The sequence below is a fragment of the Rhineura floridana genome, chromosome 17, assembly GCF_030035675.1.
Source record: "Rhineura floridana isolate rRhiFlo1 chromosome 17, rRhiFlo1.hap2, whole genome shotgun sequence".
Taxonomy (NCBI): Eukaryota; Metazoa; Chordata; class Lepidosauria; order Squamata; family Rhineuridae; genus Rhineura; species Rhineura floridana.
Window position 1 is genome coordinate 16,240,250 of NC_084496.1, and position 15,499 is coordinate 16,255,748.

A 15,499-nucleotide genomic window follows, 5' to 3' on the forward strand; every position below is an offset into this window, starting at 1 on the left:
GGAGACGGGGTTGCTGTGGTCTATAAGAGTTCCATCTCACTCACCAAGCACCATGTCCATGCAGTTACTGGTCTGGAGTGTTTGCACCTTGTGTTGGGCCAGAGGGACAAACTGGGAATCCTTTTGGTGTACCGCCCACCTTGCTGCCCAATGGCTTCCCTAACTGAGCTGACGGAAGTGGTCTCGGAGGTATTGTTGAGATCCCCCAGACTATTAGTATTGGGAGATGTCAACATCCACGCTGAGGCTACTTTGTCCGGGGTGGCTGAGGACTTCATGGACGCCATTACAACCATGGGGCTGTCCCAATATGTTAGTGGCCCAACACATACATCGGGGCATACTCTCGACCTTATCTGTGCTACTGGACATGGGGATAGTAATCTGGATGTGGGGAGTTTTACGTCTCTCCCTTTGTCATGGACAGATCACTGCTTGCTGAAGTTTAGACTTTCAGTGGCCTTTCCCCTCTGCAAGGGTGGGAGACCTATTAAATTGGTCCGCCCCCAGAGACTAATGAATCTGAAGGTTTTCAAAGGGCTCTGGGGGATTTTCCGGCTGATAGGACTGGCGCTCCTGTCGAAGCCCTGGCTAATCTGTGGAATACGGAGATGACCCGGGCTGTGGACACGAGTGCTCCTGCGCACCCTCTCCTCTGTAGAGCTCATTCAGCTCCTTGGTATACTCCAGAGCTGAGAGCGATGAAACAAGATAGGAGGCGGCTTGAGCGGAGATGGAGACGAACTCCCGATGAATGCAATTATGCGCTGGTTCGTGCTTCCACTGAGCTGTATGTAGCAGCGGTGAGGGCAGCGAAAAAACAAAGTCATCTCTCTCCCGCCCAGCGGAGCTTTTTAGAGTCGTCCGAGGGCTACTCCATCTAGGCCTACAGGACACGGTAGATACATTGGTGGCCCGCTGTAATGAGTTCGCTGAGCACTTCCAGCATAAGATCTTATGCATTTGCCGGGACCTAGACTCCCATTTTATAGCAGTTAACCCTAGCGAGGTGTCTGGAGCACAGTCTTGTCATGTTTTGTTGGATGAGTTTCATTCGGTTCAGTTCGAGGACATGGACAAGGTGCTTGGACAGGTACGTGCAACCACTTCGGTACTAGATCCTTGCCCCTCTTGGCTAATAAAAACTAGCAAGGAGGGAACAGTTGGTTGGGCCAAGGAAGTGATAAATGCCTCCTTGCGAGAGGGAGTGGTCCCCGGCTGTCTGAAAGAGGCAGCTGTGAGACCACTCCTGAAAAAACCTTCCTTGGACCCAGAAGATTTCAGCAGCTACAGACCAGTAGCGAACGTTCCATTCCTGGGCAAGATCTTGGAACGAGTGGTTGCCAACCAGCTCCAGACGCTTTTGGATGAAACCGATTATCTAGATCCATTTCAATCGGGCTTCAGGCCTGGTTTTGGCACTGAGACAGCCTTGGTCGCCCTGTTTGATGACCTATGTTGGGAGAGAGACAGAGGGAGTGTAACTCTGTTGATTCTCCTTGATCTCTCAGCGGCTTTTGATACCATCGACCATGGTATCCTTCTGGAGAGGCTTGTGGAGTTGGGAGTTGGAGGCACTGCTTTGCAGTGGTTCCGCTCCTACTTGGCGGGCCGTCTCCAGAAGATAGTGCTTGGGAAACATTGCTCGACACCGTGGGTTCTCCAATGTGGGGTCCCACAGGGTTTGGTTTTGTCTCCCATGCTCTTTAACATCTATATGAAGCCGTTGGGTGCGGTCATCAGGAGTTTTGGAGTGCGTTGTCATCAGTACGCTGATGACACACAGCTCTACTTCTCCTTTTCATCTTCTTCAGGTGAGGCAGTCGATGTGCTGAACCGTTGCCTGGCCGCGACAATGGACTGGATGAGAACTAACAAGCTGAGACTCAATCCTGATAAGACTGAGATGCTGTTGGTGGATGGTTTCTCCGATCAGATGGTGGATATATACCCTGTCCTGGACGGGGTTACACTCCCCCTAAAGGAACAGGTTCGTAGTCTGGGAGTCGTTTTAGACTCTTCCCTCTCACTTGAGGCTCATGTAGCCTCGGTGGCACGGAATGCGTTCTACCAACTTCGGTTGGTAGCCCAGCTACGTCCCTACCTGAGTAAGGAGGACCTTACATCAGTAGTACATGCTCTGGTAACCTCGCGTTTGGACTGCTGCAACGCGCTTTACGTAGGGCTACCTTTGAAGACGGTTCGGAAGCTACAGCTAGTGCAAAATGCAGCGGCCAGACTGCTAACAAGAACTAAGCAGTCTGAGCATATAACACCTGTGCTGGCTCGCCTGCACTGGCTTCCAATACGCTTCCGGGCCAGATTCAAAGTGTTGGTGTTAACCTATAAAGCCTTATACGGCGCGAGACCACAATATCTGTCGGAATGCCTCTCCCGATACGAACCGGCTCGTACACTACAGTCTACTACGAAGGCCCTCCTCTGGGTCCCGACGCATAGGGAGGCCCGGAGGGTGGTGACGAGATCTAGGGCCTTCTCAGTGGCGGCCCCCGAATTGTGGAACAGTCTCCCCGAGGAGGTACGCTTGGCGCCGACACTATCATCTTTTCGGCGCCAAGTTAAAACCTTTCTCTTCTCTGAGGCATTTTAATCTTAGTTAAATGTTTGTAACTTGGTTTTAGATTGTGTAGTTTTTATATGCTTGTTGTATCAGATTCTGTAATTTTATTGTATTTTATGTTAACCGCCCAGAGAGCTATTGCTAGTCGGGCGGTATATAAGTTTAATAAATAAATAAATAAATAAATATACCACTGAGCTACGGCCTATTCCTGTATTTTGTTGGGAAACAGATACTTTTCTAACACACTGAGTATCCATAAGTATTACAATCTTGGCTCATGTGACTTATTTCAACCACAAGTGGTGCTATTGGCAAAGCATCATTAAGAGGTAATTCCTTCTACTTAGAAAGTCCATTCCCCTAATAATCCCACTAGCTTTTGGACTAGCTTTTAGGTTACTTTGTGGCAATTATGAACAGAAACACTCTTTTCTTAATGGGACCTCACTAGTCTCAAAGACAACCCAGTTTTGGTGACCTCTCTCAGATTAAGCCCTGTTCATTTGCTTTAGACATGTTCACGCCACGTAGAATCATAGAGTTCTAGAACTTGAAGAAGAGACTCTGGAGGTCATTTGATCAATGCAGGATTGGCAATGCATATCTGCCAGGTGGCCATCCAACTTCTACTTAATAACCTGCAGCAAGGAAAGCCCACCGCTTCCTGATGCCACTGTCGACCAGTTCTTACTGTTAGGAAGTTTCTCCTATCATTCGGCTAAAAATCTGTTTCCTTGCAATTTCCTTACACTGATTCTAGGTGTAGCCATACTACACATACAAAGTACACTTATGCCACTTTTAACAGTCATGGCTTTCCCCCAATGAGTCCTGGGAACTGCAGTTTTTGAAGGGTGCAAAGAGTTGTTATGAGACTCCTCAGAGAGCTACAGTTCCACTACCCTTAAGAAACTATAGTTCCCAGGATTCTTTGGGGGAAGCTGTGACTGTTAAAAGTGGTATAAGAGTACTTTAATTGTATGGGGTGGATGTGACCTTGGTTTTCCCTCTGGAGCAACAGTCTGTTCCATCTTCTATATGGCAACCCTTCAGGTAGCTGAAAACCATGATCATGTCGCCCCTTAATCTTCTCTTTTATAGACAACGCAAGACTTTCATTCATTCCTCACAGAACCTAGGCTGCATACACACTATATATTTAAAGCACATTTCTGCCTCACCCACCCAAAGAATCCTGGGAACTGTAATTTTTTAAGAGTGCCAGGAATTGTAGTTCTGTGAAGGGGAGAGTTCTCAGGATTCTTGGGGGGGGGGGAGGCCAGAAGTGTGCTTTAAATGTATGGTCTGCATGCAGCCTCAGTTTCCAGCCCCCTCACCCATCCTGCTTCCACTCCTCTAGACATGCTCCAGCTTGGATCATAGAATCCACAACACTGATGTCAGCTGTTGGCCAAGCTGGCTGATATCAGCTGCTGCCCAATAAGATGAGAAGCATTTTCCCCACCCTGCCCTTCCCATCTTTTCCTGCTTATTCCAAGTGGGGAAGTGAGGAAGATGAAGCATCTAACCAGCCAAGGACCTCTGCTATTATAGGCTCAGGTAGATGTTTCTAAAAGGTTTCTTTGACAATTCATATTTGAAACCCAAGATAAAGATGACACAGAATTATGTAATTATGAATGAAAGGAACATTTTTTCTCTCTGCAACAAGTGGGCCCTGCAACAAAATGTTGCAGTGTGTCCTCACCTTCAAATACGAGTGTTCCTGATCAGGTTCTGTTAGGAAAGCCATGTCATCCTCCAGGATATCTCCATTCCCTACCGCCACATTTTTCTTTTACAACCAATGCTGTAAACATTCTATGGCTACTGAGCAGAAAAAGGGGGCTGACATTAATGGACAGAGTCTCCCTCCCTCAGGTGAAAGAGGAAGGGGGTGTTTTCTGCTCTTGCAAGAGAGTCACAGAACAAGGTAAGAATAAGAAGAGCCTGCTGGATCAGGCCAGTGGCCCATCTAGTCCAGCATCCTGTTCTCACAGTGGCCAACCAGATGTCCATCGGAAGTCTGCAAGCAGGATCTGAGCACAACAGCACTCTCCTCACTGTGGTTTCCAGCAAGTGGTATTTCAGAAGCATAGTACCTCCAACTGCGGAGGCAGAGCATAACCCTCGTGGTTAGTAGCCTTTGATACCACTATCCTCCATGAATTTGTCTAATCCTTTTAAAGCAGTCTAAGTTGGTGGCCATCACTGCTTCCTCTGGGAGCGAATTCCATAGTTTAATTTTCAGTCCTGAATCTTCCAACATTGAGCTTCATTGGATGTCCACAAGTTCTAGTGTTATGAGAGAGGGAGAAAAACATCTCTCTATCCACTCTCTCTGTATTATGAATAATGTGCAGCTGTCCCCTTGACCTGAAGATGCAATTAGGTGGGAGCGGGGAGGAAGCTGCATTTGTTGAATTTCAGCCTGTTTTGGAAAGTCACAGACTTCTGTTGTAGAATTTTCTCCTTAATGGAGTCCTTGTCCTGGAAACGACACTGAGGCAGGTTGAAGCTTTACAGCTGTTTTTTATACTTACAATTGTAAGGAGTCCCTGCTAGCATGTGCTATGGCGGAGGACTGCCTCCTCCCCCAAATTGAGGGTCTTTTATAGCTTTTTACAATGTACAGTCATGTGTCCCAAAGTACCCAATAAGGGGCTTTACCTGTTTCCCGCTCCCACAGTCATGTGTCCCAAGGTACCCAATAAGGGGCTTTACCTGTTTCCCACTCCCACCTGGCTCTGTGATTCGTCAGGTAATTCTCCATTAAGAGGAAGTATGGACACACCTACTCATCTTTTGACCCCCCATCCTGTCGCAACAGCCATCCCCTTCCACCTTATTTACATACTAGTACCATTGACCCCTGGGAGTAGAAAATTCCACTTCACGTCTTACCCAAAAAAGGAAAAGACATGACAAAACAAAAAGATGGAAAACATGAATAGGTACCACCGCTTCCCAGGCAGGAGAGAGAAAGACCTGGTGTCTCCTTTAAGAGGGGAGCTGGGATCATGCTGTTGCTCCAAAGTGGTGCAAGACAGAAATCCAACATGGTGCAGCCCCTTGAAATGGAGATTTAGCAATGTGAGAAAAGTGACAATACATATTTTGAACCATCTTTTTTTATCTGTATGCAACTCTCTCCTTCCCAAAGGAAACCCAAGAAGGCTAAGTCAATAATAACATACATAATCAGTTCAACAACTATTGAATTTCAATTTGTCATGCAAAGTCAGAGGAGCTAGATGGTCTGATTCAGAAGAAAGCAGCCAGGTTCTTAAACCCTGGCAAGCCGCTGCCAATCGGTGCAGAAAATATTAAGGTAGATGATCTGACTCAGGAGAAGGCAGCTTCCCATGCTCCTACGCCAGCCGCCCGCGTCCCCTTTAAGAGGGGTTTCCCTGCGTCTGCCGGAGTCACAGCCGAGGGAGCGGCTGCGGCCGCTGCCACTGAGGAATCACGTGAGCCCCAGTCTTGTGACCGGCTGAGCGCAGCCACCGCCTCCCCGGGCAAGAGTTTGTACGCTGGGGCTTTCCTGGCAGGTGGGGAGCTGCCAGGGCGAATCCGAAGTAGCCCCCACCGCGCGCTTTCCTGGCCACCGCTCCTCCGTCCGTCCATGCCCAGGGTGTAAAGGCAAGCTGCTGTTGTAGCTGTCGGCTAGGTGGACAAACGGGGGAGGCAGTCCTCCTTTGGACTCGGAGCCTGCTGTGCGCTTTTTGTCCTTCCCCGGCTTGGAAAGTTGCATTCTCCTCGCTCTCTTCTTCCTCCGCCTTGTGGGTGCTTCTTGCTGCTGACCCCCCTGCTGTGGGGCTGGAAGACGCGGGAAGGAGGAGCCGCCGCCGCCGCCCGGTAGGAGAATCATGGACAGCAAGCCTCTTCTCCAGGACAGACCCCCAGCGTACAGCCCCACCGGCCAAGCGGGCGCTGGCTTCGAGTGTGGACCGAACAGCTACGGGTCCATCCCGGCGCCCCAACACGGCTTCCATCCTCCTCTGCCCTACACGTACCCCACCGGTCCTGCCGCGGGTAAGCCGTGAGAAGGAGCGGGCACGTGAACTGTGGGACGGGTGGGGACGTTTAATCGCGCGGTTTCCCCGGTTCCTTAATCTGTAAGAGTTTTGAAGCAGTCGGAGGAGAGGGTGCCTCCTCTCAGTTGGGGGCTGTGCGTATGACCTACAGTTTATAATCCAACCCTACCACACGCGGGGAGCCTATTGTGCCCCTTTCAGACACCGCCGCCGCAGTTTCAGGATTTGGATGGGAGGGGTATGGGTGAAGGTGAGTCATGTGATCATAGTAGGAGACAGACTTGACCCTTTGTTCTCCTGGTCCCGGGGTTCGAAATAGGAACTGGGGGCAGCAGGTTTAATATAAGGGTTTAGGCTAGGAAAGGCTTAAGTTTGTGCATGTTTCCTGCTGCCAAATATGAGAAGTTCTGCAATATCAAAAAAGGGAAATAGATTTTGCAAATCATTACACCCCCTCTCCACCTTCTGCTGTCAAGACAAAGGGGACTCTGGAAGTGGAAGGAGCACCCTTCCTTTTAAAAAAGTGCCTACTATGGAGCATTTCCCTTTCTGTTGGATCAGTTACATCTGCTCCTTTTAAAAAATGTATATCCATGATGCTCAGATGCTGTTTGCCAGAAATGCTGGTTTTCGGGGGGGGGGAGTTTTTTTATTTACTTATTACATTTCTATCCCACCCTTCCTCCCAAAGGAGCCTAGAGTGGCAAACACATCAGCCTTAAAACAGTACAATAAAAATAACAAATGTCTAAAAACATTTAAAAGCAATTGCATACTTTCATAGCTACTAATTTTAAGATGATAATTTTCAGGTTTCCTATTCTGGATTCTAAGCACTCCAGAAGCTGTCTGCATGAGAAAGAGGATTTCTTCTAGTTGCTTGTTGCTCTGTTGTGCCAACAGCCTTTGGTCTGGCCCCAAAAGGGAGCTCTGAAAGGCCTGTGTACTTTTGCTTTCTGTTTTCTTTGTTAAAAATTGGACAATGCAATCAGAAGGGCTTCCAGAACTGTTTATACTATTGATATGCATTTTTAATAATGTTCAAAAGAGTTTGGGGGAATAATAAGTTCAAAATAGAAGTACTTTTTGTACAATGGAAATGTACAAAATTGGCACGCTTGGCAGAACCTTGTGAGGCAGGCAAATCCCATTTTAAACAAGGAGGAACTAGAATTGAGAGGTTGTAAGTTGAACTTGGGTCTCCGAAAAGCAACCCTCATTGCTACATTAGAATGGGCAAAGTTCCAAAATACCACCAATTGTTTCTCTTCAGGTAGACACCCCCCCCACGCCTCAATAAGGCCCTGTTATGGCTTATTCTTCAGACAATTCTGCAGAACAGGCCCTTCCACTTGCAAGGGTGATTTTCTCAGAGCTGTTACCTTGGAGTAGAGGTGGGCAACCTCTGGCCTTCTAGATGTTGCTGGACTGCAGTCCTCAACAGTCCTGACCATTGGCCATGCTGATTGGAACCGATTGGCGTAGGAGTTCAATAAGGTTACTTATTTCCACTCTAACTGTTCCCCCTTATCCTGGAGGACAGGTCACAATTACTACACAAAGACCCCATTCACACCATTTAGTCCACTTTAAACACCGTGGTTTCCCCCCAAGAATCCTGAGACGTATATTTTGGAAAGGGTGCTGAGTAGAGATGTGAATGCCCGGAAAAAATGGTTTTTTCCTGAAGCCTTTTTTGTTTTGTTTTTCTGAAAAATTGAAAAAAATGAAGAAAATGGATTATGGAATGTTTTATTTTAGCATGATGAATAAAATGTTTCATTGAATCTTGGTGTCTCTCTCCCCCCTTTTTCCTCAGTTCTTTTTATGGCCATGGATGCTTGACACTGTGGAGGACCTTATGAGGAAAGGTTGAAGGAACTTTGCATGTTCAGTCTGGTGAAGAGAAGGCTGAGGGGTGACATGATTGCACTCTTTAAGTACCTGAAGGGCTGTCACATAGAGGAGGGTACAGATTTGTTGTCTGCTGCCCCAGAGGGGAGGACTAGGTCTAATGGTTTTAAGTTGCAGGAGCGTAGATTCAGACTGGACATTAGAAGGAACTTCTTGACAGTAAGGGCAGTTTGGCAATGGAACCGACTGCCTAGGGAGGTGGTGGGATCCCCTTCGCTGGATGTCTTCAAGCGGAGGCTGGACGGCTGTCTGCGGGAGATGCTGTAGCTGTGGATTTCCTGCTGTGAGCAGGGGGTTGGACTCGATGGCCTACAAGGCCCCTTCCAACTCTATGTTTCTATGATTCTATGACTAGTGGAGACATAAAAAAAATTCTTTGATATTTATGTTGATGATTTCTTCTGGTTTTTTTTTTTTTCCTGCTCCTCATAAACTGGCAAAGCAAAAGAGGTTCCTTACAGTTCAGGTGCTCCTTACAGTTCAGGATCTTGAAGATCCATTTGTTACAAAAAAAAGTAAAAATTTAAAAAAGTAAATTCAATTTGTAATAATTGTTTGCATAAAATGTACTTTCAGTATCCCAAATGTGATAATTTTATGCCAAACCAACTTGCACATAATTACATTTGATGTTCCTGAAGTAACAAAGTGACCTTCAATCTGTAAAAAGTGCTAATATTGCATTTTTTCAATTTTTCTGAAAATTTCCATTTTTTTTGGAAAAAAACCTGGAAAAAATTGTTTTTCCCATGGCTTCAAAATTTCTGAAAATTTTACATCTCTAGTGCTGAGATTTGTTAAGTGACCCCTGTTCTCTGTTCCCAGAGTTCACTGGGAAGAGAGACTGACTGTAAAACCGCTCTGGGAATTGCAGCGCTATGTGAAAACGAGTCTCTTCACAACTCTCAGCACCCTTCACAAATGACACTTCCCAGGATTCTTAGGGGGAAGCCAAGGCTGTCTAAAGTGGAATAATAGCAAAATAAATGTGTGGTGTGAATATGGCCTGAGACCCTGAGTTCATAGGCAGTGCTATCATTATATATACACCTCAGGCCTGTTGCCCAAATGTGGCCTTCCAAGCCTTTCTATCTGGCTCTTGGGGCTCTCCTGCATCACATTCACTCCTCACCCTCTCCCCTGGCTGCAGCCCTCACTGGCTTGGCTTTGCACCCTCCTGGAGTGTTTTTGCCTGGCTGGAATGTGTCCTTGACCTCTGATCTTGCCTCTTGCTTGCGTGGAAGGAGGATAAAGAGGTGTGTGTGTGTAGAAACAAACCTACTGCACAAAGGTTAAATTAACACTTGTTGCTCTGCATGTTTGCCCTGGCCCCACACATCACTGGTAGGCGGCCCCCTGAAGGTTGCCCAGATGGGAATGTGGCCCCCTGGGCTGAAAAGGTTTCCCCACCACTGATATATACTGATAGCCAACTCAATTGTCAAGTATGAATCCTTGTGTCATTGAATGTCAGTTGTTGGGGTGAGGGACAACCAGGGCAGGCTAGGCTCATGGGCTTTCCAGAAACACCAGGAAGGCCATTCTGGGAGACAGGATGCTGGATTAGATGGACCTTTGATGTGACCAAGTTAGGACTCTTATGATTGTGTCCTTGCTATGTTGCTTTGTCAGTTTCATTGGTTTGATGGTATTTCTTTTAGAAGCACTCCGGGCTCTGCCCCTGCAACTCCACCTACCGTGGCCAACCCCTCTTCCTCCTGGCTCACCAAAGCCCATCTCCTCCCCCCAATGGTTTGCTGTAGCTCTCTATGTGTTTACCTCAGGGGGCGCCAGAGTTCCCTCCCCCTTCTCCCTCTCCAACACCACCCCAGGGGGCACCAGAGCTCCCTTCCCCCTTCTCCCATCCACCCCAGGAGGTGGCAGACCTCCTCTCCTCTGGCCAGCCTCCCACCTGCCTGGTGAGGCCGGTCTGTTGGGCTGCCCTGCACCGTGGTTTAAGTTTTTAAAGGTACCCAAAAGGGGTACAGAGAAAGGATTTGTTGTTAATTGCTAGTGATATCACAGGCATCATCCAGTAGATGCTCCTATTCCATAAAACAGTAGCTAGAGGGGAAGGGAAAAAACAGTTCCCCCCCCCCCAAAAACAATAAATCTGTGGCATGTGTGCTTCTGAAAAGCAATTTTTCCTTGACAGAAACATTAGCTTCAAGAACATACTGTGTTCCATTGTACAACTGAATGCCAGCTACAATTAAAAAAAAGCCCAGAAAGAGTGTCTCGGGACAAGAATCTCTAGTCAAGCTCAGAGGATGAGATCATGCTCCTTCAGTAGCCCTTGGGGGGGTTCATCTTGTGGTTAAGGAGAATGCATGAGTGGGAAGTGGCCAGGATTAGTCCTGAGTGACTGGGGAGGTTCCAGATCATGTGTATGCCAAGGGTGGGGAATCTTTTTCAAACTGAAGGGCACATTCCCTACTGGGTAGCCTTCTGAGAGCCACATGCCAGTGTGAGTGGGGCCAGAGGCAAAAGTGGAAAGAACAATGAACCTAAAGCTTTACGTTTGTACAGTGGGCTAGTTTCTGCCCACCCTCGTGCACCCCTCTCTGTCCTCTATCCAGGCAAGCAAGAGGCATGGTCAGAGTTCAAGGACACTTGCCAGTTAGACAAAAATGCTCAAGGAGGGTGTGAAGCAGGGCCAGTGGCGGATGTGGCCTGGGGAGACTCCTGAGAGCCAAAATGGCCTGAAGGGCCACATGTAACCCCTGCTGCACCTGAGGTTCCCCACACCTGCTGTAAAGGAAACAGTTTGTCATTTTCTGGGTGTTCATTCCTAGTTCTGGGCTTGGATCTGATGAAAACCTTTTTGAGTGAATGCAATCAGCTCCTAACAACTTTAGTTGAGCTGCACCAAAAATCCACCGCTCCTCACCCGATTGCCGAACCACTTTCTACCCAAAATCACACGAAGCTCCCTCGTGATCAAGACCTGCCCTTCGAATGGCAGGACCTCCTGAAAGTACAGGCGGCCGCCAATCAACGTGAAAAAGTGTAAAAAATTTGAAAACTCAAAAATTGGCGCGAGGTAACAAAATGAATTTTAAGAAATTGTTCGATTTGATGGACCAATTACCAACAGCGAGGGCAAAAAAAAAAGTGGGGCCTCCATCTCCAAAGAAGTCTACTAAGACAATTCCCCCAACTCAACAAGAGGATTATAATAAGCACTGGTCCCCTACTACCTCTCCGGCCTCTCATAGAACTGCTCCTGCCAGCGTGGCGGATCTTTATATTCCTTATCAAGATCCGTGGCATGATGCTCTCCTCAGGGAACATGCAAGCCAGACACAGACGACAGAACCCAAGACCTCGAAATGGGACTTAGTATTGAACCATTGTAAGCTGGTCTTTGTAAACTACCCCAAACCCAGGGGTTTCATAGCAAAAGACGCACGCAAATTTTACCTCGTGGAAACTTTAAAGGGTTTTTCCACAATACCCCTTGATATAAATGATATTGAGCAGGTTGAATACCTGTACTACAATGGCAGCAGTGCCCGCGCCGTGGCCACTTTTTCATCTCGGACAATTCTGTCCAAGAATTCCATTCTCCAGTTCCATTCTGCATAAGAAGGAGGACCTGGCTAATCAAGGTATAGTTCCAACAAGATACTTTGAAAACAGGGCCCCACCGGTGGGCCTTATGCCCTGCTCTTGTTCTCATAATAAGTATTCCCAGGATGAGGTCCAGCTAAGACAAGGATTGTTAATCGATCTGGACGCATCGGATCTGTGCAACAGGAGGGGAGTTACTGAGACAGTTACCCACACAGGGAAATCGAAAGTACAGACACGAGAGGGGAGCCAACCTGCTGGTTGATCTAACAGCCCCTTTGACAAAGAGGAAAAAATGCTGTTACATTCCTTTGGTTCTCTTTCACCCAGAGGTTGGAATGAAATTTTAAGTAGACTTGAACAGTTAAAGCTGCAGCTTGTCAGTATCCATGCGCAGGCCCCCTCGATTCCATCCTTAGCTCTGCTTAGAAGCCCTAGAGAAACAGGAGGTGGAAGTGATAACACACAAGGGGGAAATTCCAATTGCAACCCAAGGGCATATAGCGGATCAGGTCGAGCCATCGGGCCCATGCGTGGTAATGCCCCCTATGATAGTGATACCTGATACAGTTAGGGTTAATAGTATCTCTTCCAATTCTTGGCTTAAAATGAGGTTTCTGGAACAGAACGAAATGGGCACCATAGAACACCCTCATTGTACTATCGGACCCCCTTGCCTTTCCCATCCGGCCCCTGTAGAGGTAAAGGCACTCAGCTCCCAGAACCTGCCAGCCATTGATGGTGAGAATGACTGCGTCCCTAGGACCCATGGCGGCCAAGTTACAGTCGCAGTGGGGAAAGGATCGTCTGCCTTTGCCATTGACTCTTTACACCCTGTAGCGAATGGCTGTGTCTGTGTCTGTGGGGACGTCGACACAATCCATCCAGACTGACAACTATCAATCCTATCATGGAACATCATGGGCTGGGCCAATAAACTCCGGGAGGCTGACCTGAGCCCATTTCTTAAAGAATTTAAGATACTTTGCCTCCAGGAAACGTGGATATTCCAAGAAAACCCATTGCTCCTCAGTGGTTTTCGTGCTTTCTCCACCCCTGCGGTCCAGGATAAAGCTAAAGGCCGGGGTAGTGGTGGCCTTAGTATTCTTCTCTCTGTACATTTACCGGTAGAGATCCAATCTTTAAACACGAATTGTGTTCAGTATGTTCAGTGTCTGAGGCTAACCGGGAGCTTTACAGGTCCTCTTATTATCATAAACGTGTATTTCCCCCCTGCCATAGCTAGGATGGTAGGCCTGGGCTGTATTTGGGACCAATTATCAGAATATTTGACACAGCTGGAGTGTCAGTTTCTCTCTTCCAGAATGATTGTGTGTGGTGATTTTAATGTCAGGGTGGGGGGCATTGGGTTGGAGACGGGGGGCACCTCGAACCAGGGCCCCTGTACTTATGCTCCCCTGAGTGACAGGGTGTCTCAAGACCAAGTGTCTAACAAACAGGGCCGAAGGTTAGTGGATCTCTTGCAGTTGCACCATCTGGAATGTTTGCACAGCTCTTCTGTGGACGTGACCAGAGGAGCTTTTACCTACCTAACCAGCACGGGTGCCAGTGTAATAGATTTTGTGTTTGTATCTAGTGCTCTGCTTCCGGATGTGTGTAGGTTTGATGTTGTAAATAGGACCGAAAGTGACCATTTCCCCCTCTTGACATTGTTAAGGCTGTTGCAACCTATCTCCCAGCCTCCTCCACTAAATCTTGAGGGCATTCAAGTTGCAGAACGGAGAGTATGCTGGTCCATTGCTTTACACTCGTCCGTTACACATCTCTTGGCCAGCAGTGCTCTCCACTCCCTTAGACAAGAAATATTAGACCCAGAGATAGACGCCTTGAAGCCATACCAACTTATTCTGTCCCTCCTTAGACCCATGCTGACCCAGAAAAAAGAATTTAAGACCTCTTGGCTCTCAGGTAACAGATGGTTCGATTATGAATGCAAATGTGCTAAGAGACGGATGGCGAACTATGCCCGGAGGGCAACAAGAAATCCGGAAAAATTTATACATGCCCACCTTGTGCTTCTGCGATCTTCATGCAAGCTACTGTTAAAACGGAAAAAGGACTTGTATGCGAGATCGCAATGGCAACAATTAGGCCAAGTGGTGGCGGATAGAAATGAACGTCAGTTCTGGGACTTGGTGGCGAAAGGGATGCAAACTCCCAGACATCTAATCACTGGCCAAATACCTGCCACTGTCTGGCACGAGCATTACAGTAAACTTTATGTGTCCCCGGTTACAAATATCGATACCAGCCTCCTGCTAGAGAAGTCTAACCTGCCACAATGGCCCCCGGTTACGGTGAATCAAGTAAAATCGCTTATAACTGCCCTGAGTCCAGGAAAAGCGCTGGGGGAGGACATGCTGCCACCAGAAATTTTCAAAAACTTTCCTGAGTGGTGGGCTCCTATTCTGGCCAAACAGTTTACCCAACTTAACACCACCGGTATTTTTCTGGAGGGATGGAAACAAAGTATTGTCATACCCATTTATAAAAAGGGGGAGAGGTTTGATCCTAATAATTACCGGCCAATCAGCCTCCTGGATATCGGCGCTAAGCTCTACAGCAAATATTTATTGCTTAAAATAGAAGAGTGGGAAGCAGCCAACCAAGTCATCTGCCCTGAACAAGCTGGTTTTCGAAAAGGGCAAAGTACCACTAATCACTGCCTCACACTCTATTTCGTAGGTAGACAGAGTGTGCTTGGTCCCACGAAACACCTTTATGTCGATTTTGTGGACCTTGCAGCTGCCTTCGAATCCATAGATAGACCAGCGATGTGGGCTAAACTTGTCAAAACTAATATCAATAGGCGGCTTCTGTTTCTTATAAAGGAACTATATTCCAACACCAACGCGAGAATAAGAGTAGGAAATTCCAGCTCCCTAACCGATTCCATCCTGGTTAATAAGGGGGTAAAACGGGTGCCTGTTAGCCCCAATTCTTTTTAATCTCTATCTTAATGATATAGCTACAGAATTAGCGGGCCCAGACTTTTTTCCCCCTTCACTGGGGAATAGGAAAGTATCGATGCTCCTCTATGCGGATGATATGATCCTATTATCCATCACCCGCAAGGGTTTAAGGCGTTTACTGGGGAGCCTAAATGTCTATTGTACAAAAGAAAAACTTCAGATTAATTACTCTAAAACCAAGGTAATGGTTTTTGGGATAAGGCACTGCAATTTTAAGTGGTCAATTGGAGGGCATCCAATTGATCAGTGCCGGGTATTTAATTTTTGGGTATCCATTTCCAGGATACCCTCTCCTGGAAAAAGCATATTGAACTTACCAAAGCCACCGCATTAAGATCATGCGGAGCCATTCTCAATTTTTATAGGACAGCAGGTGGCAATCTTATTGCCCCAGCACT

General features: G+C 47.3%; 1 protein-coding gene across 2 annotated transcripts in view; it reads left to right on the plus strand.

Moving 5' to 3' along the window:
* The first annotated feature begins 5,999 nt into the window (after window positions 1–5,999).
* Window positions 6,000–15,499, plus strand: part of BRI3 (brain protein I3) — a 42,611-nt gene continuing 33,111 nt past the window's right edge. The window contains exon 1 of one of the 2 annotated variants that reach the window (XM_061599311.1): window positions 6,000–6,619. In XM_061599311.1, coding sequence (XP_061455295.1) covers window positions 6,454–6,619 — 166 coding nt within the window. In that variant the 5' untranslated portion in view covers window positions 6,000–6,453. The remainder of the gene's footprint in view (window positions 6,620–15,499) is intronic. The other variant, XM_061599312.1, reaches the window with a different exon arrangement.